Source organism: Microtus pennsylvanicus, chromosome 14, assembly GCF_037038515.1.
Source record: "Microtus pennsylvanicus isolate mMicPen1 chromosome 14, mMicPen1.hap1, whole genome shotgun sequence".
Classification (NCBI taxonomy): Eukaryota; Metazoa; Chordata; class Mammalia; order Rodentia; family Cricetidae; genus Microtus; species Microtus pennsylvanicus.
In genome coordinates, this window is record NC_134592.1 from 45,008,178 (window position 1) to 45,035,722 (window position 27,545).

The 27,545-nt window shown below is 40.9% G+C and overlaps 1 protein-coding gene across 1 annotated transcript in view; it reads left to right on the forward strand.

Annotated features, from left to right (window-relative positions):
• Map4k5 (mitogen-activated protein kinase kinase kinase kinase 5) overlaps positions 1-27,545 on the forward strand; it is a 96,652-nt gene that overhangs the window by 19,910 nt on the left and 49,197 nt on the right. Inside the window, exons 3-9 of the mRNA XM_075947528.1 lie at positions 13,837-13,927; positions 14,374-14,438; positions 15,584-15,639; positions 17,963-18,010; positions 18,097-18,139; positions 18,866-18,938; positions 25,380-25,511. Of these exons, the coding sequence (XP_075803643.1) occupies positions 13,837-13,927; positions 14,374-14,438; positions 15,584-15,639; positions 17,963-18,010; positions 18,097-18,139; positions 18,866-18,938; positions 25,380-25,511 (508 nt within the window). The remainder of the gene's footprint in view (positions 1-13,836; positions 13,928-14,373; positions 14,439-15,583; positions 15,640-17,962; positions 18,011-18,096; positions 18,140-18,865; positions 18,939-25,379; positions 25,512-27,545) is intronic.

Here is a 27,545-nt window from a genome sequence, read left to right on the forward strand (position 1 = left end):
AAGAGGAAGCACAGATGTTTACCCCTTTGCTGCCCACAGAGAGCACATGGGGCTGAGTTCTGCACTGGCTGGCATGTGCATGGCTTACTTTTCATGATAATTGACATTAATAGTGTATCTTTAAAATCTGCAAGCCTCACTTATCAGTAAACTATGTTTTGTGAATAGTGTAGAAAATCAATTTAATAAAAAGAAAAAAATCAAATCTGTGGAGATGCCTCACTAGATCAGTTACTGGCCTTGCAAACAGAAGAACCAGTGTTTGGATCCCTAGCACCCTCAAATGCTGGGTGGGAGTGGAGGCCTTACTGTGATCCCAGCACTATCGAGCCAGAGCAAGGATCCTGGAGCAAGCTGGCTAGGTAGACTAGGTGAATCAATCAATGAGCTCAAATCAATAAAGTTCATATAAGTATATAAAGTGACAAGCCATCAAAAAAGATTTATATCATGTATAGTGGTGTTTAGCTTAGTGGTTAAATGTGGGGTCATAAATTAGAACTATGAAAGACTGGAATTCTCACTTCCTTGTTTTGTAAAAGTCCTTGGTTTCATATTAGAGGTCACTTATAGACTAATGTTTAAACTCTCCCTCATTCAGAAAATACTGACCACGTAATCTTAGAATTACCCCATTTTGTTTGGATGTGTGTATGTGCATGCGCACGTGTGTGTGTGTGTGTGTGTGTGTGTGTGTGTGTGTGTGTGTGTGTGTGTGTGTAGTTTGGCTTGTATTCTTCACCGCTGTATACAGCAAAGCTCTCCGTGGAGCTTCTGGTGGTTCTCCTGTCTCCACTACTGTCTCACTGTAGCACCAGGATTATAGACACATGTATCCACATCTGTACGGGTTCTCAGGCTTGTGCAGCAAACACTTTACTGTAAAGCATTCCTACTACTATGTGTGTACTACAGTCCTATAGCACCTGTACTACGTCTACTTCGGTCCTACACCTGTAGCTCACTGCCTGTACTACGGGATTGGACAGGAGCCGACTGGATGGGCAAGGGCCTGGAGATTGACACACACACAGACAGAGACCCAGGTCATCTTGAAACAAGAATGCCCCCTTTGTTGTGTTCCAGGGCAGCTTATATAGGGATCCTTAACTGATAGCCACGCCCCAGCCAAACTGACCAGAAACCACTCCCCTGCCATCAGGAACTCCTGAGGGTCTTGTGCTCAGAGCAGCTGCAAGCATTGGAAAACAAGTTGTTTACTCCAGCAGGCAAGGACTCACGGGAAATTCAGGGTCTGGGGGTCCACAGTCCCCAACACTTTATCTAGTGAGCCAGTCAATATTTCAACCACTCTTATATCTAGTAGATTACCTGTCATCTCTGCCTGCACCATCAGGTGATTTGTCTCTGTTACTGGTTGTTAGATGTCATCTGCATGCTGAGCTAACGGCTCTCCACATCTGGAAGCTATGTGCTTACCTTTGCAGTCCCCGAATTTTCTCTTTTCAGTCTTCCCTTTCTTTGTTCTCTTCTTCCCCGTTTTTAGCCCTTTCTGTCAAATAATTATATTTTTTAAAAAAATATGAATTGAAATTTCTAATAGTTGTCTCCTTCCAAATTTAAATATCTAGCCCATCCGAACACTTCTGTTCTAAACAGTAGGCGAGCTCCAGGTGTGTGTTTGTTTTTCAAACTGCTGAACAGTTTCCCCAGCCATTCCTGCAAAAGCGTTCTTTATGGACAGATTTGAAGTATGTTAGTTGGGTTTATGTCATAATACATTGGTTTCTGCTTCCTAGTTCAGGTTCAGTAACATCCTGGTTTTGAGCAAAATAACTTTTTATTATCTATTAAAATCCTCTTTTATTTTTCAAATGGTTGCTTTTTGTTTGTTTATTTTACAGTAACATTAAGTCTTTTTGTTTGTTATGTTCTGGAGACAGGAGTCTCCCTACTTGCCTCAGCTTCCCAAGTAGTTACACCTATTGTGCCTGACCGCAGAGGAACTTCTTAAATCTACAGTCTTGTCTCTGGCCGCCCTAGGGAACTGACGTCATTCCTGCTAGTTCTCACATCTTCAAAGTTATTTTTACATGTGCACGTGTTACTGATACTGATGAATCTGGCTCCAGGCTTCCAGATTTTAGGATGGTGTGTTCATTATTGCATATTAAGCTTTAGGGGCGGACAGAGAGTTAGCTGACCTGTGTGTGGTGCTTCTGCCCACCTCACCTTTGACTTTATTTGCTTAATGTATTTTTGTTTTGTCAGTTAGCTCATAAAAGTCATGATTACATCTTCATTTCTAAGCAACTGTTTGTTGGTTTCTTAGTTCATGGGAGATCCGTTTAGAGTGTGGAGTATAGACAGGAGCAACAGGGCAAGGGCCTGAACTTGTGTCTGACGGGGGAGGTAGAGCACGGGAACTAATGTACGATGCGGCGTTTGCTCATATTGGTCAGTGGCTTCTGCTTTTCCTGTGGCTCCTGAGCTCTGTCCTCAGGCGAGCACTCCGTGCTCTGCTCACCCTCCCTCACGTGAGCCTTGGTGAGCTGTGATAGTGCTAACCCCCTTTACACGTTTGACTTACGTCTCCGTCCCACTGAGTCCGCCTAACATATCTCGGCCTGGCATTTTGTGCTTTCGTGCAGGAGGCTGTTGTTTGAGACAGGGTTTCTCTGTAGTCCTGGCTGTCCTGGAACTCTGTAGACCAGCTGGCCTCGAACTCAGAGATCCGTCTGCCTCTGCCTCCCGAGTGCTGGGATTAAACAAAAACCACCAACAACAAAAAAAACCCACAGTAGAACCTGTTTAGAGACCTTTTTATCTGAATCTGTTCCTATTGTATATCTGTATTGTTTTTTAATCATATGAGACAGATCTTAAAACTGCTGTATTAGCTGTCTGTGCTGCTCAACTTAGTGAATGGCGCTAGTGCCTAGTAGTTGGCTCATCCTCCTCAGTTCTAGTCCCATGGTGGGGATACCAGCGAGAGTCACGCCCGCTGCCCCAACACTGGGAAGCCAGTACTAAGTAGCATGCAGCACACCCCCTACCAACCCCATTCAAGTGCTCCATAGCAGAACCTCCTTAAGGAGCCATCTGTGCTGCCAGCACTGAGCAAGGAAGCCATCTTAAAGGAGCTGTTCATCTGCTCACCACCAGGAAACATGCCAGGAAAATGCAGCTACCAAGAAGCATGCTTAAATCCTTTCCTGTGTGTCTAAAATCCTTTTGTAAGCTCTGTCAAGTTTTATGTGGAAATTTCAACCCCATGTTGGATGCCACATGTAAATGGAGGCGGAGCTTTTATGTCCTGACCACAGGGTCCCAAGTAATCACACAGTTTGGCCTACTGCTCAGGCTTATATCAAACTAGCTCTTACATTTAAATTAGCCCATTTCTGTTAATCTATGTATTGCCATGTGGCTGTGGCTTTTACTGGGTTCTCATGTCTCCACTCTGCCCCTCCTCATCTGTGTCCTCAGTTTGATTGTTCTGCCTAACCCTATCCTGCATAGCTATTGATCAAACAGCTTTTTTTTTAATTAACCAATGGGAGCAATGCATAATCACAATGTATAGAAACATATAATCTTACTATATTAAAGTTAAACCTTCCTTTCTAATTAGGCACAAAGGGGGAAATTCTGCGGAATAATTCTCTTGTATACATTAAAGATTTGTCACTGAAATTGGTTTAATAAAGTACTGATTGGCGCTAACCAGGATGGAAATATAGGCAGGGCAACCAAACTAAGGATGATGATAGGAAGGAGAAGGGTAGATGCAGAGAGACCAAAATAGGCATGCAGTACTAAGAAAAGGTACCAAGCCACATGGCAAAGCATACATAGAAATATGGGTTAATTTAAGCGTAAGAGTTAGCTAGTAACAAGCCTGAGCTATTCGCCGAGCTTTCATAAATAATAATAAGCCTCTGTGTGGTAATTTTGGAAGTGGCTGCTGGGAATTTGGTATCAGGCAGGCAGGAGAAGGTGGTCTTTGACAAAAATGTCTGATTACAGAGAAAGAGAAGTTTTACAAGAATAGTGCCAGCTATCCACAGTGCCTTCCCCTTCCCTGTGCATTGCCATTTGCAGACATGTTTGTGTTTGGGCATCTTTAGTCTCTGTTTTATGTATATGTGCATTTGTGCTCATCACCAGTGGTTTACTTGCTTCCTTCAGTGCTTCTGTTGGTTTTTAGTTGGTTTTATTCAAGTATTGTTTTTTCTCAGCTTCTCCACTGGACTCTGCCAGCGTTGTTTTACTTCATGTGTTGCCTAGGTATTCCTGTATTCATTTTCCCCCTTTCATTTCCTTAAAAGGCCAGAGCACTATTGTCTAAAATTTTATTTCAAAAGGAATTCTTATGACTTTTGCATACCTTTGTTACTTTCTTTTCATGATAAATTTTTGAGCAGAATCAATGTTTTTTTTCTTTCAGCATTGTTGGTAAAAACAAAGTAGATAGTAGTTTCCATGATTTTGTAGCAGACTTTGGGAATGTTAACTCAAAAACACACTGACATGCTAATGAATTTTCCTAGTACTTTATTCAGATTTTTTAAAAAAATTCTGTAGATATCATCATTTCAAAGTTGAATTCTTAATTGTATTTAGCCTCTTAAAAACCTGCACTAAAACCAAGATAATACAGAAGCCCTTCCTTGTAGCAGATGAACTGGTCTAGAATTGTGTTAGACATGAAGAGGTAAAATTACTTGCCAGTATGATCAGAAAGGGCTTATGTCTGGTAGACTATAAACAAGAGAGGTTTATTGTTACTGTTATTTTATTTTTATTATGTAAATAGAATGTCAGCTGTAGATATAATAATAATTTTTCCTTCATAGTTAAAAATAGTGCTTATTGTAATGTAGAGTCTTAAATTTTTTTGCAGCCTTACTTGCCCTTGGCAATTTGATTTTATATTTCAGTCAAAATTGTACTGAAACATATTGTTTTGGGGACTTTTCCTAATACTCATAAAAAATGCTAAAGTAAACCTTAAGAATGAAGATAAATACAAAAAAATTGTTTATTAGCTATAAAAATGATGATGAACGAAATGAAATCTGTTGTCTTTCTGTTGCCCTATATTCCTTTTGTCTTTTTTATATACAGACAAATGACTTTCAGTAATGATTTGACTGTTTCTGACTGTCGCATTGCTAGAGTAGGTACCGTGTTAACCCATTCAGTCGCCACCTTGCACATAGTGTCACGAGATAGGATCTGGCTTACACACGTTCACACTAGAATGTTGGGGCCACTGTTGTGAGCTGACACTGCAGCTTTCTCTTCTTTGCTCAGGCCTCAGAGTGCATAGGAAATTAGGCTCTTATGATGGCGATGTGTGCCGCCATGATCTGTCTTATGTCTGGATGCTTACCTTAGCCGGATGCTTGTTCAGCAGCCAGAGCAAGAACAAAACCCCAGGAAAGCTTTGTCTTCCTTTCTGCTCTCCCCTTATCCCATTACAGTGAACTGCCAAGATATGTTTGTTGGTGATGGTGGTTTGTCATCAAACTGTCTATGTAGCCAAGGCCTCCTACCTCCATCACCCAAGTGCTGGAATTATAAGAGTATGTTACTGCTCCTGGCTCTACAAGTATTTACTTATTTATTATTTAAACAGTTTTACTATGTAGTGTTGGCTGGCCTGAACTCACTATGTCTCTGCCTCTTAGGTGCTGGTTAAAGGTGTGCATCACCATACCTGGCAAGAATGTTTTTTAAAATAGGCAGTTTATGGTTTGTTAAGTCTTGTAGATATTACTTAACAATGATGGATTTGTTTGTTTGTTTGTTTGTTTTATTTCATTTCTTTCTAAACAGGGTTCTCTATGTAGCACTGGCTGTCCTGGATCTCAATGTGTAGATCACGCTGGCCTTGAACTCAGAGCTCTGCCTGCCTCTGTCTCTGCTTCTGTATTAAAGATGTGTGCCACCATGCCTGGCTCTAAGGATGGACTTTAAGAAAATCTTACCTGAGTGATTGGTGTTAATATACCTATTTTTCTTTCTTTTTTTTTTTTTTTGGTTTGTTTTTAACATTGTTAAGGATATTCATGAAATGATCCAGTATTTTAAAATAAAAAGTTGAATGTATTTCCTTATTTTAGAGTTTTTAAATAAGTGGAAATATGCAAATATCTATCAACAGATGTTTATAAGAGTTCTTAATGCTACCAGGAAACCCTGTTTCCTAGAAGTTACAAGAAGAGATTTTAGGGGGAAAAGGTTAAGATGTGTATAAAGATATTTGTAGTAGAAGGAGGCTTGTTTGTTTCTTGGCCGCCAGGACTCCCGAAATGACCACACAGAAACTGTATTAATTAAATTACTGCTTGGCCTATTGGCTCTAACTTTTCATTGGCTAGCTTTTACATCTTAAATTAACCCATTTTCATTAATCTGTGTATTGCCATGTGGTTGTGGCTTACCAGCAAGGTTTGGCATCTGTCTCTGGCAGTGGCTCCATGGCTTCTCTCTGACTTTGTCAGTTTAGTTTTCCCTGCCTAGCTCTGTTCTACCCTATCAGGTCAAGCCAGTTTCTTTATTAACCAATGGTATTCACAACATACAGAGGGGAATCCACCTCCCCTTTTCTGTTTAAATAAAAAGGAAGATTTTAACTTTTAAAACAAATTAGCACACCAACATGGCCAATTAAAATCCACTTAAAACCTGAGAGCTTAAAAAGGAATTCTAGACACAAAAGAACAGATTAACACAGTTTCTTGGTAGCCACAAAAATTTTTTTTAAAGATGGACTTGCAACGAGCAAGGCACTATGGTGCACAGTAAAAACTGCATGGCTTCTTTTAAGAAATGGTGGCTTCCTGGTTTACCAGCACAAATGGCTCCTACTCTTTCAGGAGGTCCAGCTACAGATCATTTGAGTGGGGTTTGTGAGCAGACTGCTACAGCTTGTTTAATGTCAACATAGACCTGCTGTGTGCCTGAAAATGGGCAATGTACATGGCTCTCAGAGGCAGCAAACAGGTCCACCATGATTGACTGGGCAGAGCCGGCAGGCTGGGCTGTATTTGCTCTAGCAACGCCACAGCTTAGGTTTTTAAGATGCAGTTAGCATTTTAAGAAGCAGTCCTGGTCAGAAAATAATTATAAATATACAATAAAGACAAATTCAGATGGAAGAGACCTCTAAATGGGTCATGGTGTTGGATAAATGTACGTAGGCTTGGGAGAGAGAAGAAAAAATATAGACAATTATAAAAAGAAGTAGATGGTTTTAAAAAAGATAAAGTCGTTAAAGAGACAGAACAGAAGTCATTGATTAAAGGGAGTAAAAAATAATAATAAGCCGTGTAAAGATGGAAAATTCACAGAGAGTCTGGATTATATATACTATTGTGTTTTCTTTAAATTTTTGATTCTGAAGGAAGTAAGTACAGAGAGAGAGACATTTCATTGTATGGGCTGCTAAGCTAAACCAGCATACATGTTCTAAAGGTATCATGACTTCCAAATTTGGGTCTAAGAATTTGTTGCTTTGGAAAAGAGGTTCTGCTTTTGTTTCCACAGAAGATGAGAAGCTGTGGGATTTTTCTAGACTAATGTAGTTTGATGCATCAAGACCTCCTGAAAGGTTGCTGTGAACACCCCCAAAAAATTATTTCAGCCAACAAAAAGCAGGAAGCAGTATGAAGAGAACTAAAGCCATGTTCCCAAATATTGTTTATAAATGTTTGTTTACATTTAAAGGGGGATATGTTATAGATATGGATACTTTGCATTGGTATGGATCTTGGTTTCTTGATACAGATTTAAAGTCAATTTTGTTATATTGTGTATATGTGTTTCTGCTCTTGATTAAGGCATTGTGTTTGTGCACCCCATTTAAAAATTTAATATATAATTAAAAATGCAGGTTAATAGATAATCATCTATAATAGTCAAGCTTGTGGTCATGTTAGATTTTCTAGATATATGGAGATACGTATCAGATGGATAGGCATTCTTCAAACCTTTCAAAACTACAGAATATGGCATTTAAAATGTTTTAAGAGCTTAAGATTTCAAGACAGTGAGACACATATGCTCCTGGCAGCACCAGTTACTTCAAGAGGAAGATGGCCATCAGAGAAGCTCCTGATGGAGTTTGCTAGCCATTTGGGCAGGAAACTGTTCTTGTCTGGACTCTTTGATGGTATGCTGTGCGAATTGGACATGCAGGACTCACAGAAAAATAACTGCTAAACTTGCCTAAAGGTGAAACAGTCCTTCAGGGTTCCTGCTTCATGAAAGAAACTGCTAGACATTCTGCAGGACACAGAAGAAAGTGACTGACAAACTTCCAATATAGGCAGAACTGTCTTTGAAATTTCCTGCTTCATGGAAAAGCCTGCTGGATACTATGGGCCTGTAGGCTGAAGATGGATGCTCCAATGGTACAGAAGAACTTTGGGTGACTGTCCAGGCAGCGAGATGTCTCTGTCAATTCTAGAGTTTTGGAAGGTGCTTACAGTGTACTTCGTTTTTACTTAAGTAATATTATATTCTTCTGGAGACTTTGATGGAGTTGAAGAATGAATAGTTATAGTTTTCCTTAGTTATGATAAAAGATAAAGTAGATATATTGTAACTGTAATTCTTGCTTGATACTTGTTTTGTTATATGTAATTTTACTATGTTAAAGCTAAAGCCTTCCTTTTTGTTTAAACAGTAAAGGGGAAATGGTATGGGAGGTCCTGTCTATGTGTTGCTTTTATTGGTTGATGAATAAAGAAACTGACTTGGCCTATAGCAAGGTAGAACTTAGTTAGGTGGGGAAAACTAAGCTGAATGCTAGGAGAAATTAGGTGGAGTCAGAAAGAAGCCATGGAGCCGCCACTAGAGACAGATGCTATACTGAACTTTATCTGGCAAGCTACAGCCACATGGCAATACACAGACTAATAGAAATGGGTTATACCAATATGTAAGAGTTAGCCAATAAGAAGTTAGAGCTAATGGGCCAGTCAGTGATATAATTAATATAGTTTCTGTGTGATTATTTTTGGAGTCTGGGCAGCTGATTACAGATGGGGCTAGAACAAACCATCAGCTGTCCTAGTTCAGTGCTACATTCTTGTGTTTTGAAACTCTATTTCAAAGTTTAATGACCTTTAAGAAAAACTGAACAGTTTTATTTTTTTCTTTTTAGGATGCAGTTTTGTGTGTGTGTGTATGTATGTGTGTGTGTGTGACATGGAGGTGCCTGTCCTCGTTCTGTCCTTTATTCCCTTGAGACAGGGTCTCTTGCTGAGCCTGGAGCTAAGCTGGCAGCCAAAAAGCTCCAGCCCGCTTGTCTCTGCCCTGCACCCCAGCACTGTGGTTAAAGCATGTGCATGACCACATCTGCTTTTTTATGTGAGTTCTGGGAGCCCAGGTCCTTATGAGAACCTGGGTCCTTACACTTGTGCAGCAAATGCTCTTATTTGCTGAGCTATCTTCCTAGGCCCGTAGTTTCAATACAAAATTAATCTCTTCTGTGTGTATGTGTATGTGCCGGAGCCCAAGGATAACAGAAGGCATTAGACCCTCTGGAGCTGGAGTTGCAGGTACTTTAACAGCTCCAGTCCTCTGGAAGAGCAGCATGACCTCCTAACTACTGATTCATGTCTTGGCCCAGGTTCCTTTTTTAAAACTCTATACTATAAAATATTTGTAGCCCTCTTCATTGTTTGGATACTTCAGTTCTGAACTAGGAGAATGTTAATAGTAATGATAATACATTTCAAGGCACAAATGAACATCAGAAATTTTATTTAAGGGCAGGAGAGATGGCTCAGCAGGTAAGACCATTTTCCATGCAAGCATGGAAACTTGGGTTCAAATTTTTGCACCCTAAAGGGATAAAGACAGAGCTCAGCAGTTCAGAGTTCTTTCTGCTTGTCCTCGTTGGTTTATATCAGCTTGGCATAAGCTAAAGTCGTGTGTGTGTGTGTGTGTGTGTGTGTGTGTGTGTGTGTGTGTGTGTGTACGTACATACATTTATACTTCATTGTGTATTGCCATGACCATGGGCACGCATGTATCTTTTTGAGACTTCAGTTGTACTCTTTGGATGTATACTTAGAAGTTGGTTACTATATAAGTAGATCATATAATAGTTCTTATTTTAAATTTTTAAGGAGCTACCTTACTGTTTTCTGTAGTAACTGCAACATTTTATGATCTCAGCAGTGGGCACAAGAGTTCCATCTTCTCTATATCCCTACTGTTCCTAAAAAAAAAACAAACCCAGCCCATCTTTGTGAACTTAGGTGATATATTTTTGTGGTTTTCAGTTGTGTTTCTCTGATTAATGTTGTTACATATTTTCATATGGCTATTAATATTTGTTATCATTGGATAAATGTTAATTTTGTTGCCTGTTGCTTGATGAAGTTATTTGATTGGTAGTTGTTGAGTTATTGGAGCTTTTTATAAGTTATGGATATTAACCCCTTATCAGAGACATCATTTTCACATATCATTTTTCCGTTCCATAGGCTGCTTCTTAGTCTGTTGATTGTTGATTGTGTCCTTTGATAAATGTGAATTTTTAAAGTTTGATTGTATTCTTGTATTTTTTTTCACTTTGATTAACTATGCTTTTGATGTCATACCGAGCAAATTGCTAAATCCATTGTTGTGTTTTACTAGGATTTTTTTAAGGAGTTATGAGTAATGTTTAGGTCTTTAATTCATTTTGACTCATTTGTTCCTTTCCAGTTTGGGAGTTTTTGAAGTGAGTTGTAATGACGTTAACGGTGCTCATTTTATTACTGGCTGAAAATAGTCTTGCTAGACTATGGCATAAAAGTCCCATTCGTGGATGTGATAGGAGGAACCTCATAATTACATACTTTAAGAAATGGAAGTAAATTTATGACAATTTTAATTTTCTATTTCTCTATAGTGACAAAATATTTACATTAATGTTGCTACAATAATACAGACTAAAACACAGAAAGTTTATTAAAAAATGATAGCTCCATTATTGATGGCTCTATAGGAGGGACATGCTGTAGTAGCTCTTTCTGTGTAATTCAGAAGCATCATGTTAATAATTTTAACCTGTGAACAACAAAATATATACACAGTAGATCTTACAAGCATAAATCAGAAATACTTGATGAAATGATAAGTAGAAAGTCTTGCTTTCCTTAATAAACATCTTATGGAAATAATGAAATATGTTAATTTATTCAAAAGGATTTAAGTCAGTCTTGGCTTTTAGTCATTTAGTTATTCAAATGAGGACTGGTCCCAGTGTCTGTCATGTAGTATGCAGAGTGTCCACCCCCCTTTGACACCTGATGAGCTCCCTTCTTGGCTGACATGGGTCACGCTTTTTCTGGGGGTCTCTAAAGCTGAAAGAGATCAGAATTATAATCACATGATATCCTAGGCTCCCTGCGCTCTCTGTTCCACTTTGGTGTGGCCAGCAGCTGCCCTTATCAGCAAAGGCTTATCTGGAGGAGTTCTCCATTTCCCTATCAGGACTTACTCAGTCTGTGGTTTTCAGAGTACATCAGAGAAGAACTGTAGTCAGAGTAGCTCATAGCTTTTGATTCTAAATTCCAGAGTTCTAGATTCTAGAGTGTCTATATATCCAGATTCTGTATATAGCAGAGTTATTGACTCTGCTAATAACTAAAAACAGACACATTTTTCATAGTTGAAATTTTCAGTGGACTAAAGTTGGTCTCCTGCCTGGTTGTAGATAAGTGCTGCCTCTGCCTGTTGTCCACCCAGGTACCTTCAGCAGCCAGATGACTTGGTGCAGGCAATAGCTCGTGGAGAAGCATCATCTTAGAAGAGCTGGGGTCAGCTAGTAGAGGGCTAGTGGGGTCCTTAAAGGTGTTTGCAGCATAAATGCAATAGTCCGGGAACAAACTGGCTATAAGAAAGACTGGAATTATAGAGAGTGCTAAAGTCAGAGCCCTTGCAAATACACAGGTGGAAAGGAGAAGGTTGCTGAAACCAGAGATAACGAGTTCTGTGGTTCTCAGCTAACTAATCTCACCCTTAAAATGGCCTGAATAGGATGAAACTCAACTTGAGAACACAACTTAAAATCCACTTCTACAGGAGTAGAAGTAGCCTGCATCCTGCATCCTATATACCCCAGTATACAGACCATTGCCTTTCCTATGAACCAGCAGTGAGCCTGCTGAGAAAGAAATTAGGGAAAGCCAAACTAAGAATAAGCCTAACTAATTAGGTTAAAGAACTAGACATTTAACACTGAACCAGGACCAGGAGATGGTTTAACACACTTGTCACCAAGCCTGATGATCTGAGTTCAGTCCCTGGAGCCAACATGGTGGAAGGAGAGAACCGGACTCCACAATGTTGTCTTCTCATCTTCACATGTGTGCAGGTGTACTCATTCACATACATACACTCAAATGTAATTTAAAAAAATACAAGCACTGATTCCGTTAAGCAAAGTTAAGACAAACCTAGAAATATAAAAGTCACATGTATTCTGTCATATGTAAAATCTAGATTTAACAGAGATAGGTGAGAGAGAGAGAGAGAGAGAGAGAGAGAGAGAGAGAGAGAGAGTGTGTGTGTGTGTGTGTGTGTGTGTGTGTGTGTGTGTGTGTGTGTGTGTGTGTGATGAAAACAAAGGGGTGATATTTGGGAAGAGGAAGGAGCCAGTGAACATGGTGGGGGAACAAGAGATAGTAACGTGGGAACAAACATGAATAAAGTGCCGCAATAGGCTCATGAGAGTGCCCTAAGGAAACCCACTGTTGTGAGTGATTTTAAAGAGAGAAAGTAAAGGTGCAGGCTGGGTGAACAGACTAGAAAGCAAGAACCAACTGGTGGCTGTCCACAAGAAACTCACCTCCCTGGAAAAGATGCACATGAACTGAAAGTGTAGATGTGCCAAGCAGTTGGACTCTGAAAGCAAATAAAAGTAGCTGTTCTCATGTTTGGCAAAGCCAACTAAAATTAGTCAAAAGAGACAAAGAAGTTCATGTTATAGTAACAAAGGAACAGTCCAGCTTGAAGATATGATCGTAAATAGATACTGAGTGTGAGTGTTGGACCCAACGACATAAAACAAACACTGTTGTACATATTGGGACACTGAAGTTCATACAATAGTAGTGGTGACTCTGAGGCTGGAGGTAGGCTCAGTGGGTAAATAGCTTGTCATCCTAGAGTGGGTACCTGAGTTTGAAGCCCTAGCATCCACATAAAAGAAGCTGTTGTTGGTGGTGTGCCTGTACCCCAGTACTGGAGGAAGGAGACACCCCTGGGAGTCATGGGCAAGCTTACCTTGTTAGTCAGCAAGCTTCGGGTTCAGAAAGAAACCTGTTTAAAAAAGAAAGTGGAAGCCGGGCGATGATGGCACACACCTTTAATCTCAGCACTCGGGAGGCAGAGGCAGGTGGATCTCTGCAAGTTCGGGACCAGCCTCATTTACAAGAGCTAGTTCCAGGACAGGCTCCAAAGCTATCGAGAAACCTGGTCTTTAAAAAAAAAAAAAAGGAAAGTGGAAAGAGATAGAGGAAGACACCCAACATTGATCTCTGAACTTCAAAGGCATGCACACAAATTCTCACTCTCTGCCCAAATCAAAGTAGTGGGTGACTTCATTATCCCACGTTCATTAAACGTGTAGAACACCACAGAAATGTTAACCAAGAGATGGATGATGCTCAGTGGTGGGAGCAGCCTAGCGTGCATGAGGTTACATAATGTATATAACGTACAGATAAAAAACGTAAACTATACCACAGATCTAATGGGCATGACAGGTATCTACAGAGTATTCCTTCCAACAGCTGCAAAATAGTCTTCTCGCATTTCGTCATATTTGGAGTAACATGGTGACCAACTTATTTTGTTTTTCAGGTGATGATTTTTCTTTGATTCAACAAGAAATATATATGGTTAAAGAATGTAAGCATTGCAACATCGTAGCCTACTTTGGGAGCTATCTCAGGTAAAAATCCAGAAGCGCCATCTCTTGATCTAGTTTTCATAGTCTCTTTCTTTCCTGTCTCTCTCCCTCTGTGTCAAGGCCTTCGCTGTGCATGCTGAAAACATGGTCCAGAATTCTAAATCCAGGAGGGCGCACTGCCATCTGCCTGCTGTGCTCACACTAGCACCTCTGTTCCTGAGGCCCTGCCTTGTCTGGCAGCCTTAATGGATCATTATGAACAATGATAACAGAAAACAGATCATGTCCTAACCTTTTTCAGATTGACACAAAGCTGAAACTGATGTGCTCTGGTGTGTGTTGAGGAAGGATTGCTCTGGCGGCTCCTGTTGCCTTCCACAGAGCATCCTGACCCCAGTGTGCTGAGAGTGAGGCTGCGGGGCTGAACATGTGGACGTCAGTAGTTGAGAATTACAGGCTGGTGTAATTTTCTTTCTCTCTCATTGTAGTAGGGAAAAACTGTGGATTTGCATGGAATACTGCGGTGGCGGATCCCTTCAAGATATTTATCATGGTACTGTTAATACAGTTTTACATCTTAAGCTCTACCTTGGCTTTTATGGTTGTTGTTTGACATTTCTAGATAGCAAGGGGAATGATTTGGGTAGATTTACTCTCTAACATTATTCTTTCTTTCCCCAGACACATGCAAAATTAAAACCTGGTTATCATTTTTCTTAGTTAAATTGAACTTAAGGAGTATTATTCCTTTAAGTAGTATACTTAAAAAAGCACAGTTAAAAAAATTGTCTGCACATAGGCAGATCTCTGAGTTCAAGGCCAGCCTGATCCACATAGAGAGAAGTGAGTTCCAGGCAAGCCCAGGCTATGTAGCGAGACTTGATTTAAGAAGGATATTTGTGTGTGCACATAATGCCAGTCAGATGCTGTTAGTAAAATGGCATCACTTCTTGCATTACTACTTCATCAATGTATAAAAATCAAACTTTGTAATCCCGAGTAGATGAAGCCAGCCAGCAACCAGTGAGTTACCCTCTGTGCAGAGACTTCTGGTCAGTTCTAGTTTGGATCTCACCATCAGCAGGCAGAACCCCAGATTTCTTCTCACACACTGAAGAGCACTGATCAGAAGCCCCTGACTGGGTAGTTGCAAAGGGATTTTATATTTCATATCAGAGAAAGGTCTGCTTTCCAGAAATAATCTGGTTACGTTTGACTCCTCAGTAAGATACTGGACCAAGTCTCAGCATTCTGAGAGATGTGTGAAGAATTAATTGTACTAGAAAGAGTACCTCAGTCTCTAAAACTGTGTGATACTCATCAGTGAGTCCCAGCACGTTGCTCTGTGCCTCTAGACATGTAATTCACATACGGGCAAGCCCTGTTGTTGCCCGTTTCTGAGACTGTGTTTAGCCTCCAGCCTTGGCTTCACTGTGGCCCTTGTGATAATCTTTGCACATAAGGACACTGTACGTTTTCACTGTCCGGAGTTGTTAGGGAATAAACCTCTTATTTTCAAAATAGACTTTAAATACTCAGTGCTTCATTCCTTACACAGATGCTGTCTGCTTTGTAGTCAGAGGAGGAGTCACCCAGTGACGCAAGCAGAAGTTGTACGCTGCTGCTTCATTGTTTTGCAGCTAGACTGTTTAACATTAGCATCCAGTGACAATGAGTTTTTTTGTTCTTTCTTTCCAGTTACTGGACCATTATCTGAATTGCAAATAGCCTATGTATGCAGAGAGACATTGCAGGTAATGTATTCGCTTAAGTAGCTAGAAAGGCAGCAGTTTCATACTTAGTAATTGTGAATGATGGTTTGCCCAAAATCTAAAGTGCTAAAATAGTAATAATAATATCCCAATCCAGTTTCCATATTTTAATTTTGTAAAGCTACTAACTTTTCCATGAATGATGTACAAGAATTTATTCAAACAGCCATTGAGAAGCTCAATGATTGCATTTCTTTTCTTTTATTTTTTGATACTGATGGCCATCTGTGGTAGTGGACTTCAGTGGCATGGGTTGCTACCACATAAGGAAAATTATACCTATGAATTGTTTACCCTGAATGAGTCTGTGGACCTGTCAGTTGATGACGTGTTTAACCATCACCCCAAGCTTTCTGGCTGTCAACAGGATGCTCCCACAGAAGCATGGGGGCTTCTGCCATATCTTACTTCTGTGATGATAGTTTCATGTGGATCAAGAGTTGGAAGGCAGGGGCTAGAGAGATAGCTCAGTGTTTAAGAGCACTGTTGCTCTTTAAGAGGACCTCCAGCACCCACATGGTAGCTCAGAACTGTCTAGACTCCAGCTCCAAGTCATTTGGTACCCTCACACAAACATACATACATGCAGGCAAAACACAAATGCACATGAAATAAAAATAAATCATTTAAAAAAAGAATGGGAAGGTGGACAGATACAAGATTTGAAATTCCACAAATCACTTAAAGGCAGTTATGCCATAAAACATGCAACAATATACACAAAAGCCATTTAAGTTCCCAAGGTAATCCAACAAGATGTAAAAGCAGATATTATATAAAAAGTGGATGGCCCTAGAAAGTAGTGTTCATTTACAGTTAATTGCTCTGAATAAACTTTAGAGAAAGCGCATCGTCAGCTAAAGGACCATTTAGTGAAATCCAGCGCTTATTCCCAATAACTTTCTGAGCATACAGAAAGACAAATACTGCATGTTTCTCTTTTGTATGTGGGCCCTAGCTTCTGGTCTTTATATGTGTGTTTATGTGGGTATGGCCTCTAAAGAGACCAGGAAACTGGGAAGGAGCCCTGAGAGTGAAGGGCTTTGGGAGGCAGGGGGAGGAGAACATTGTATATATGAAGGTAAAATGGAATAGCGGGGAGGGGGTGAGAAGCTTTAGAATGTGGTAGGAAACTGAGGAAAGAGAGAGGAGGAGCGGCCCAGCCAACACTCAAGATGTAGGAAAAGCTGGAAGGAAAACGGCTGCTTTGGAAATTGACTTAAAAACTAAAATGTAAACATCCAGGCATGGCACATTTGAAAGGGATTTGGTTAACTCAGTGCAGAGTATCTATGAAAATGCTGTGGTCAGGTCTTCCTTTCTCCTGATACAACAAGACAAAGATGTCCACTCCAGCCTTGTAGTCCAGGCTTCTCATAGTGTGAAAAGAAAAAAGAATGAAATAAAAAGGAATCTAGTTTTGAAAATAGCAAGCAGAGCTCTTCATTCCCAAGGCTGCATAATCATTTCCATTGAAAACAGGAGGGAGGCTACAGGGGCCACTAGAGCAAACAGTTAGCTGGACCAACACTGGCACGCTTCTGGTGGCTTTTCAAAAGTCAAGTGGATTTCAGAATTGGGAACTAAAGTTTAATGAGAAAACTACGTACAGTATCATACGGGATATGACATTCTCATGGATAAATACAGCAGAAGAACATAAACACGGTGTACCAAAACCACACAGTAGCTGAGAAAATTAAAGGCCTAACTGAGCAGATAACTGTGCTGTCCATGGGGTAGGAGCTTAGTGCTCAGAAGGTATCAGTTCTCCCCGGGCAGAACCCCAATTCCAGCTGAACCCTTTTTTGTTGTTAAAGAAATTAGCAAGCCTGTCAGGCATGGTGGCCCATGCCTGTGATCCCAGCGAGGATCCTGGTGCAGGAAAATCCTGAGTTTGAGTCCAGTCTAGCTTACAGGCTGACCTGTCTGTCTGGGGACGTGGGAACAACAGTGAAATTGACAAGCTGGTTCTGGAATCCCTGTGGAAAGGCAAAGCAGGAAGAATGGCCAGATAGCTTTGGAACCTGGTGTAGAGACAAGCAGTGTTGATGGGATGAGAAGTTACAAAGAGCACAACAGGAGAACTCTTTGGGGCGTGATCGCATGTTCTTTGTCTTAATTGTGATGTTGCTGCTTTGGTAAAACATTTCCAATTTTACTGGAAAGTGAGTTACATTACTATCCCGTTAACTAGTTAAAAGAACCCCTTACCCCTGGAAAAGGCTGTCTGGTTTTTCTTATTCCATAATTGAGGTAGACATTTGATACTGTCTTGCTAATGCATATTCTTTTTTACCTTCAGGGTCTTGCCTATTTGCATACTAAAGGCAAAATGCATAGAGATATCAAAGTAAGTTCATCTAATATATTTACATTGCTGAGCTTTGAAAGAAATTTGATGATGCTAGTTTAATAGTATTTGTGCTTTTGTTTTAGGGTGCAAATATCTTATTAACAGACCATGGTGATGTAAAATTAGGTATGTTATTTTGAATTCTTAAATTTTTTACCAAAATTATTAAATGATATTTAAGTTTGAATAGGTTTAATTTTTATATATATAATCCTAATGATCACTCCCTCTGATATACTGATTTTATTCCTGAAGGAGTAAAATTATACTCAAGGAAATTAATCTTATACATAAAAAACCCATATTCATAAAGCTATTAATCATATTACTTATAGTAGAAAAATATAAACCCGTGAAATATTTTTCAACGTGTCATTAATATTAATTGAAATATGAGCAAATCTGATTTCTTAAATGGCAAAAATGAACTAAATAATGTATTTAATTTTTATTACCATGTTTAACAACAACTACAAAATTTTATATACGTAGAAAAAAATTGTAAAAAGTAGCAACAAATTAATAACCTTCTATTGTCTTAGGATTAAAGGAATTCAGGTGTATGTTTTGTATGTTCTCTCATGTTTTCAGTTTTGTCACTTTTTCCCCAAGTTAATTTCAGTGTACTTGTAATTAAAATAATTTAATAAAGTATAGTTTTAATTCTAGTAAAATTTCGGCAAATTTTTTTTTAAATCGAGTATGTTATGAACTGATCTGGTACTAAATTTATACACATTAATATGTAAAATATTGATGACTGTGCCCATGTGAAATGCTGGTTGTTTTTTAAAAAAGAAAAATTTAAAAAAAGGCCCTACCCAATTTTCTGCTGTGTTTTTTCCCTTGCAGCTGATTTCGGTGTGGCTGCAAAAATAACGGCGACCATCGCGAAGAGAAAGTCTTTCATTGGCACCCCTTACTGGTGAGACTGCGGTGACTGTCCTTCTAGTTTCGTTTCTTTAGTTTGTGCTTAATCCTTGGTACTACAAGCAACCATCAAAGGCCACAGAGACTTGCATGCCCCACGATGCTTTCCTAACGTTGATTGTGTTAGGGGCTTAGGTTCTTACAGCATCCAGCTCTCCCCATGGCAAAGGCCTACACAGAGTGGAGTTTTCAAAAGAAAGACTTCTAGTACCTTTCCAATTTTCTGTTTAGTCAAGGACTAAAACCCACACATCCTACACTAGTGTCCAGCAGCCCCACATGAACGAGTTTCCTACTTGTGACTTCTGCAGTCATCTCTCTGAAACACTGCCTTCTTTGTTGACAAATAGTTGAGGTTAGCAGAAGACCTCACAGTAAATGTTAGTGTGAGCCTTGGCATGTGGACCATGCCTGTAATCTCAGCATTAGGGAGGCTGAGGCAAGAGGATTACTGTGAATCTGCAGGTAACGTAAGCTTTAGTATGACACCCTGACTCAAAATAAAAAAGAAATAACAAAATCCCTTAATATTTAAAATGATGTGGTGAATGCTATAGCAGGTGGCATTCCGAGTTTGTGTTATGAGTTGGGTTTGTCAAGATATGGTGTTTGGATGATTTATTATTTTGAAAATAATTTAAAGTGTAAATTATTTTTACACTTTACAGCCAAAATAAACTATATGTGAGGGCTGAAGAGATGGCTCGGTGATTAAGAGCACTGGCTGCTCTTTCAGAGGAAAGTTAAGTATAAAAGTAAAAACCAGGCTCGGCATGGTGGCACATGCTCATGGAAGGCAGAGGCAGGTCTGAGAGTTTGAGGCCAGTGTGCACTCCTAGTGAGTCCCCAGCCAGCCAGGATTACACAGTGAGACCCTGTCCAAAAAAAAGTAAAAATGAAAGAGTTATGGGTTGGAGATGTAGCTCGTTCAGTGGGGTAATTCCCCAGTGTGCATGATCTCCAACACCACATAAGCTGGGGGTGGAGGCACACATTTTTTTTGTGTGCTTGAAAGTGCAGGAAAATCAGAAATTAAGGTCATCCTCAGCTAAAAGCAAATTTGAGGTCAACCTAGGAATTTGAGACCATATCTTAGAAAAAAGGAAGGCAGAGGATAGCAGAGAGAGGAAAAGATGTGAGTTTTTGTTGGCACCAAACTTTAAAGGAAAAGATTGCTCCCATCACTGACAGTTTAAAGCTTTATCTACCAACAGCAGTTTTAATAACACCTAACAAATCATAAGCTGTGGAAATGTTTCCCTCGGTAAGCTCATAAGTGGCTTTCTTCTCAGTCAGATTGGAAATACTTGGAACCAGTAAGTGCGCTCCCCATCCCTAAGTCTATCACCGTGTTGGGAGAGTGACCTGGCTCTGAGTGGTGTGTGTGTCTAGTCTTGGTGCTTTTGCTGGTGGTAATCTATCAGAGGCTCATGCATTTCTGTATGCAAAGTACTTTCTCAGAATAATTTAAGAAAGAAAATGTGGCTCGAATAAGCTAAGGGAGTGTCACTAGTCGGTTCTGGGGATAGCGCGATGGTACGAAAAGCAATGCTGTTGAAGGTGAGTTGTTAGCAACACCTCAAAGTGGACAGAATTTAGGAATCAAGGCCAGAATTAGCATGTGTGGTGGAATACTCTTAGGAAAGATAGCATGTCTCTAAGTAAAGCGTGGATGGAAATATGTGAGACAGTTGCTGTAGTTGATGGAGGTCAAAACTTGTTTTCTTCCATGGTTTTTCTATATTCATAATTTTCTTCAGTTAACACCACTTTTAATAACAGAATAAAACCTAATTGGTATTATTTAAATAAAAGTTAAATGGAAACATAGTCAGGTCAGTATCTATAGAATCTCCAAGATCTTCTGTGACTATCCTCCATTGTAAACACTTCTGCAACTACTTGAACTGCATGGACCACATCCCAGGAAAGCCTGCTACCACCTACGGTGGCCTCCTCTCACCTCCTGTGGCAGCCTCTGTCACCTCCTATGACATCCTCTGTCACCTCCTATGACATCCTCTGTCACCTCCTATGACATCCTCTGTCACCTCCTATGACATCCTCTGTCACCTCCTATGACATCCTCTGGCACCTCCTATGACATCCTCTGTCACCTCCTATGACATCCTCTGTCACCTCCTATGACATCCTCTGGCACCTCCTATGACATCCTCTGTCACCTCCTATGACATCCTCTGTCACCTCCTATGGCAGCCTCTGTCACCTCCTATGACATCCTCTGTCACCTCCTATGACATCCTCTGTCACCTCCTATGACAAACTCTGGCACCTCCTATGACATCCTCTGGCACCTCCTATGACATCCTCTGTCACCTCCTATGGCATCCTCTGTCACCTCCTATGACATCCTCTGTCACCTCCTATGACTTCCTCTGGCACCTCCTATGGCATCCTCTGTCACCTCCTATGACTTCCTCTGGCACCTCCTATCGCAGCCTCTGGCACCTCCTATGACATCCTCTGTCACCTCCTATGACATCCTCTGTCACCTCCTATTGCAGCCTCTGTCACCTCCTATGACATCCTCTGGCACCTCCTATGACATCCTCTGTCACCTCCTATGACATCCTCTGGCACCTCCTATGACATCCTCTGGCACCTCCTATGACATCCTCTGTCACCTCCTATGACATCCTCTGGCACCTCCTATGACATCCTCTGTCACCTCCTATGACATCCTCTGTCACCTCCTATGGCGGCCTCTGGCACCTCCTATGGCATCCTCTGTCACCTCCTATGACTTCCTCTGGCACCTCCTATCGCAGCCTCTGGCACCTCCTATGGCATCCTCTGGCACCTCCTATCGCAGCCTCTGGCACCTCCTATGACATCCTCTGGCACCTCCTATGACATCCTCTGGCACCTCCTATGACATCCTCTGTCACCTCCTATGACATCCTCTGGCACCTCCTATGACATCCTCTGGCACCTCCTATGACATCCTCTGGCACCTCCTATGACATCCTCTGGCACCTCCTATGACATCCTCTGGCACCTCCTATGACATCCTCTGGCACCTCCTATGACATCCTCTGGCACCTCCTATGACATCCTCTGTCACCTCCTATGACATCCTCTGGCACCTCCTATGGCATCCTCTGTCACCTCCTATGGCGGCCTCCTGTCACCTCCTATGACATCCTCTGTCACCTCCTATGACATCCTCTGTCACCTCCTATGACATCCTCTGGCACCTCCTATGACATCCTCTGTCACCTCCTATGACATCCTCTGTCACCTCCTATGACATCCTCTGGCACCTCCTATGACATCCTCTGGCACCTCCTATGACATCCTCTGGCACCTCCTATGGCATCCTCTGTCACCTCCTATGACATCCTCTGTCACCTCCTATGACATCCTCTGGCACCTCCTATGACATCCTCTGGCACCTCCTATGGCATCCTCTGGCACCTCCTATGGCATCCTCTGGCACCTCCTATGACATCCTCTGGCACCTCCTATGGCATCCTCTGGCACCTCCTATCGCAGCCTCTGGCACCTCCTATGACATCCTCTGGCACCTCCTATGGCGGCCTCTGGCACCTCCTATGGCGGCCTCCTGGCACCTCCTATGGCGACCTCTGGCACCTCCTATCGCAGCCTCTGGCACCTCCTATGGTGGCCTCTTCTCACCTCCTATGGCGGCCTCTGGCACCTCCTATGGCAGCCTCTGTCACCTCCTATGACATCCTCTGGCACCTCCTATGGCAGCTGTCACCAACTATAGTGACTTTATGTCACACGCTATGGTGGCTTTCTGAGCTAAGCTCAGGTCCCTCCTGAGTTAGGAAGCAGGACAGTCAGTCAGGCTGATGTAGTCGGAGACTGCTTGTTTGATCCCAGCTGCCCAGACCCAAAATAATCACACAGAAACTATATTAGTTGTAACATTGTTTGGCCAATAGCCTAAACATATTTCTAGCTAGCTTTTACATCTGAAATTAACCCATATCTATCATTTTATATTTTACCACAAGACTCCACTGGTAAGGTTCCGGCTCGTGGCTAGCGTCTTTCTCCTCCGGGGGCTACATAATGTCTCCCTAACTCCACCTTCTTTCCTCCTCTATCTCTGCTTGGAATTCCTGCCTTGCCCTATTCTGTGCTGTCATGGGCCAAAGCAGCTTCTTTTTTAACCAATGGTAATAAAGCATATTTACAGCATACAGAGGGGAATCCCACACCAGGCTGCTGTTCCAGTGAGCTACACAGTCTCACTCCCGCGGGTAGAGGAATTGAAATGTATTTGCTGTTTCCGGGCCCCAGCTCTGTCCCTTCTGAGACTCAAACTGGCCTTTAGTCATCTGACTCAATGGTATTCTTTTGTTCTCCTTTGTCCTGTGCCCACGACAGTGTCTGTAGCTCTTGCATACAGTAACACGTTTCCGTGTTAGCGTCTCTCATGTTCGCATTTCGAATGGCTGGTAGTGTAGCTCAGCAGAGCTCTTAGTGACCGCTCGGGCCCTGGTTCCGTCTCCGGCACAGCGAGAAAGTGAAGAGAGTTGAGTGTAAATATTTATGTCCTCACTTTAGAACGCATGTACTGTATTCCACATTTAAGTTGAGGTATCATATGCATCTCAACAAAGGTAGATTGTAATGTTTTATGCACTTAAAAGAATAGTAACTTGTGGATATTCAATATAACTATAAATTAATAAATTTGAAAATGAAAATAAAAAGAGAATGTTTCTCCTGGGCAGTGTCACCTCCCCCTTATGACCTTGGATGCTATTTGAGATGTTTCTTTGTGAGGGGGGAGGGTGGATATTGAGAAATGATCCTTTGTGTAGCTGAGGCTGCCCCATCTCAAGATAACTCCTGTTTCAGCCTCCCAGGGCCTCGAGTTACATGTGTCTGCTACCATACCCTGAATTTTCCAGCCATCCCAAAGCTCCTCCGCATTCCTGATTTCACCTCTTCTCACGCTGGGTTTTGTGTTGGTGTGAGTTTTATATTGTTGCCTCCATAATTAAGTCAGTGGGTCTACATCATTTTCACAAGTAAATTCCTGTATAGAAGTAGGTTGTTCACTTCTAGCACCTAGCTTCGCAGTCTGTTTTCCATGTACTTCCAGACCTTCTAAGCCAGTGGTTCTCAGCCTCTGGGTCTCAGCACCCTTTAGAGTTACACATCAGATACCCTGCGTATCGGATACTTACATTGTAATTCATAACAATAGTAAATTACAGTTCTGACACAGCAGCAAAAATAATTGTACAGTTTGGGGTTGTCACATCATGAGGAACTGTATTAAAGGGTCACAATGTTTGGAAGGCTGAGAACCGCTTCTCTAAGCCCTCAGTTGTGAGGGTTTTTTTTTTCCATTCAGATCTTTATTGTAAAATAAAGATTAGCGATGTGTTTAGACAAGAGAGTGCTTGTTACCATATGTGCCCCAAGTCCCAACAGTGACAAGCTGTGTATGGCCCTTCTCAAGGTAAGATTCACAGGGTGTCTGCTGTCCCCTCTGTTCTCCAGTCTTGCTTGCCCTCCTTATCTTCCTGCATTTGCCGAGTTTCCTTGGAAATGTGCAGACTCCACGTCTGCTTCCTCGTAGCTCATTCTCCAAGTCCCACCTCCTTTGGGAACTTTTCTTTGACCAGCACAAGGTGTTTAGTAGTCTGACGATTTCACCAGCACTGACTAAAGCAATGGGTATTCAAAATAGGAAGTTGAGACTTTTAAATAGTGAATTTTACTTATTTTTTATTTTTAGAGTTATTTTTATTATGTTTGGGTATTTTGCCTGTACGTATGTATGTTCACCACATGTGTGCCCACAGAGGCCTAAAAGGATCAAATCCCCTGGAGCTGGAGTTATGGGTGTTTGTGAGGCACCATGTGTGTGTTAGGAACAGAACCAAGGTTTTTGGCAAAAGTAACCAGTGTTTCTTAACACTGAGCTATTTCTCTGGCCCCCAAATAATGAGTTTAGAAATGGGGTGAGGAGCTGGGTGGTAAGGTTCTTCCCTCTCTTTCTGTCCCGCTTGTTCATCGTGGCCGCTCAGCTAGCTTACACTGAAATCACCACACAGAAATTGTATTCATTAAAACACTGCTTGGCCCATTAGCTCTAGTTTCTTATTGGCTAATTCTTACATCTTAATTTAACCCATTTCTATTAATCTGTATATCTCCACGTGGCAGTGGCTTACTGGGAGAGATTCTAACCAATGTCCATCTCAGGTGGAGGATCCATGGCTTCTCCTGACTCTGCTTTCTTCCTCCCAAAATTCAGTTCTTTCTTCTCTGCCTACCTAAGTTCTGCCCTATTAGGCCAAGGCAGTTTCTTTATTCATTAATCAATATAAACAACATATAGAAGGAAGGACCTCCTACACCATGTGAGTATAACAAAAAGTCGTGTGTTCTGTGTCATTCCTAAAAGCTCACTGATTCCCTCTAGGATGGCCCCAGAAGTTGCAGCTGTGGAAAAGAATGGTGGCTACAACCAACTCTGTGATATCTGGGCAGTCGGAATAACAGCCATTGAGCTTGGAGAGCTTCAGCCGCCTATGTTTGATCTTCATCCAATGAGGTGTTCTCATTAGTTACAACACTTTGGGGAGATAAAATACTGATTCCTCTGCATTATAAGCTTGTTTTCAAATGTGTCACAATAGTAAAAGTACTATAAGGGACTCAGATGTAATGTCATAAAACCTGCTCAGGGGTGAGCACATATGCACACACTCTGCACATATATGCAGAGGCAAACCCTCTTTATTTCTCTCTCCCAGTTGTATAGCTGCTCCTAAACCAACAGAACAGTAGAGTGGGTGTCTATCTTGTTTAAAATTTTTTCATTATGCAAATTTGCCCCAATAATCAAACTAGGAAGTACCAGTTATTGTTGTCTTTTTTAGTCTTCATTTTAATTTCTCCATCAGTTCATCTTGTTTCGCTTTTGACCTATACGAATTTGTAAGTAAATGATAGAAAACGCTGTTAAATTCTCTCTTACTTTAATTTCATTTACTTTGTTGAAGGAATAATGAAGTATCTAGTCTTAGTGTAAGAGTTGTTTATGCTTTAAGATGGATTCTCTTTTAGAAAAAGAAAATGAACACTCATGAAAAGATTTTTTTATATATGTATATTTTGAAGGAAAGGATATATTGAGCTAAACTTTAAACAACGTAAACATCACTAAAATGGTGGAAATGTCCTCCTAATACATGATTGCCACAGATTAGCATATACTACATTGGGAGCTGTTCAAAGACTGTGTAAGCTTAGTGTCTCAGATACTGTTTTGCTGTGAAGAGACACCATAACCAAAGCAGCCTTTATAAAAGAAAGCTTTTAATGGGGGGCTTGCAGTTTCAGAGGGAGGGAGCATGGCAGCAGGTATGGTGCCAGAGCAGTTGATCAGAGTTTACATCCTGATCCACAGGCAGCAGACAGAGCCACTGGGCCTGACAGGGACAAAGCCCGCTCCGCTCCGCTCCCTCCTCCTAAGGCCACAGTTCCTAGCCCTTTCCAGATAAGGATTAACCGTGCAAATATGCGAGCGTATGGGGTCATTTTTATTCAAGCAACCACAAATAGTTTACGAACAAGTACCAGCTACTAAAGAACCACATGGGACACTAAAGGCCTACAGAGTGAACGAAAATCCACCATAGACTAGAATGATACTCATCTTTATCAGCATGGCTTTGTACACACTGGACATGAGCCAGTCTAGAAGACAACTCCGTCTGTGCTTTATAGTGTACAAGTGTGTAGGTGGGAACACTAGGGACTCATACATGGGAAATCTGAGTTTGACTCCAGGCCCCACGTAGTAGAAAGAGGGAACCAACTCCCACAAGTTGTCCTCAGTCCTGCTCCTGTCACATGAAATAAGTACACGGAAAAGTAAAAAAAGACCTTAAAGGGAAAAAATGCTAAGAGTTATCCATTTGTGATTAACTGGGGTGATAAATCTAAGTATCTTTGTACACTATTAAGCAAGTTGTATAGCTGTTGGTCCAGCTGTTTGTTTGTTTGGACCTGGAGAGTTTGGTTAGTAGTGAAAACAGCAAACATAATATTACCTAATAATATAATCATTTGGATAAAAGCCTTTTAAAAGATAGGTTTATATATATATATATATATATATATATATATATGTATGTATATGCATATATACACATATATATGTTCAATAGTAAAAACATGGCTTTTTCCCTACTTTCAGTTTTTTATTAAATTACTTCATTTTTATAAAGAGAATGTCTTTGCTATGTTCAGTAAAAAGATTGGGATTTCTTTGTAGCAAATGCTGAAATATAACATTTTAAAAATTCTTTAAGTCCTCTTTATAGAAAAATAGATTGAAGGTGAATTCATAGAATACCCTTATAGGCAGCTTGTGGATAGACAGTATGAGAATTTATTGTCCAAATAAAGGAAGCATCAGGAAATGGATGTAATTTGCCAGAACAGTTGTAGATGCCAGCCTTTGTTTAAACCTATAAGTTAATGCTAAAATAACTTGTCATTGTTGTGTTACAAACTTAAAGAAGATTATATAAATATGCCTACATTATAATATTAGTTATGTCGATAATTTGTGGTAATG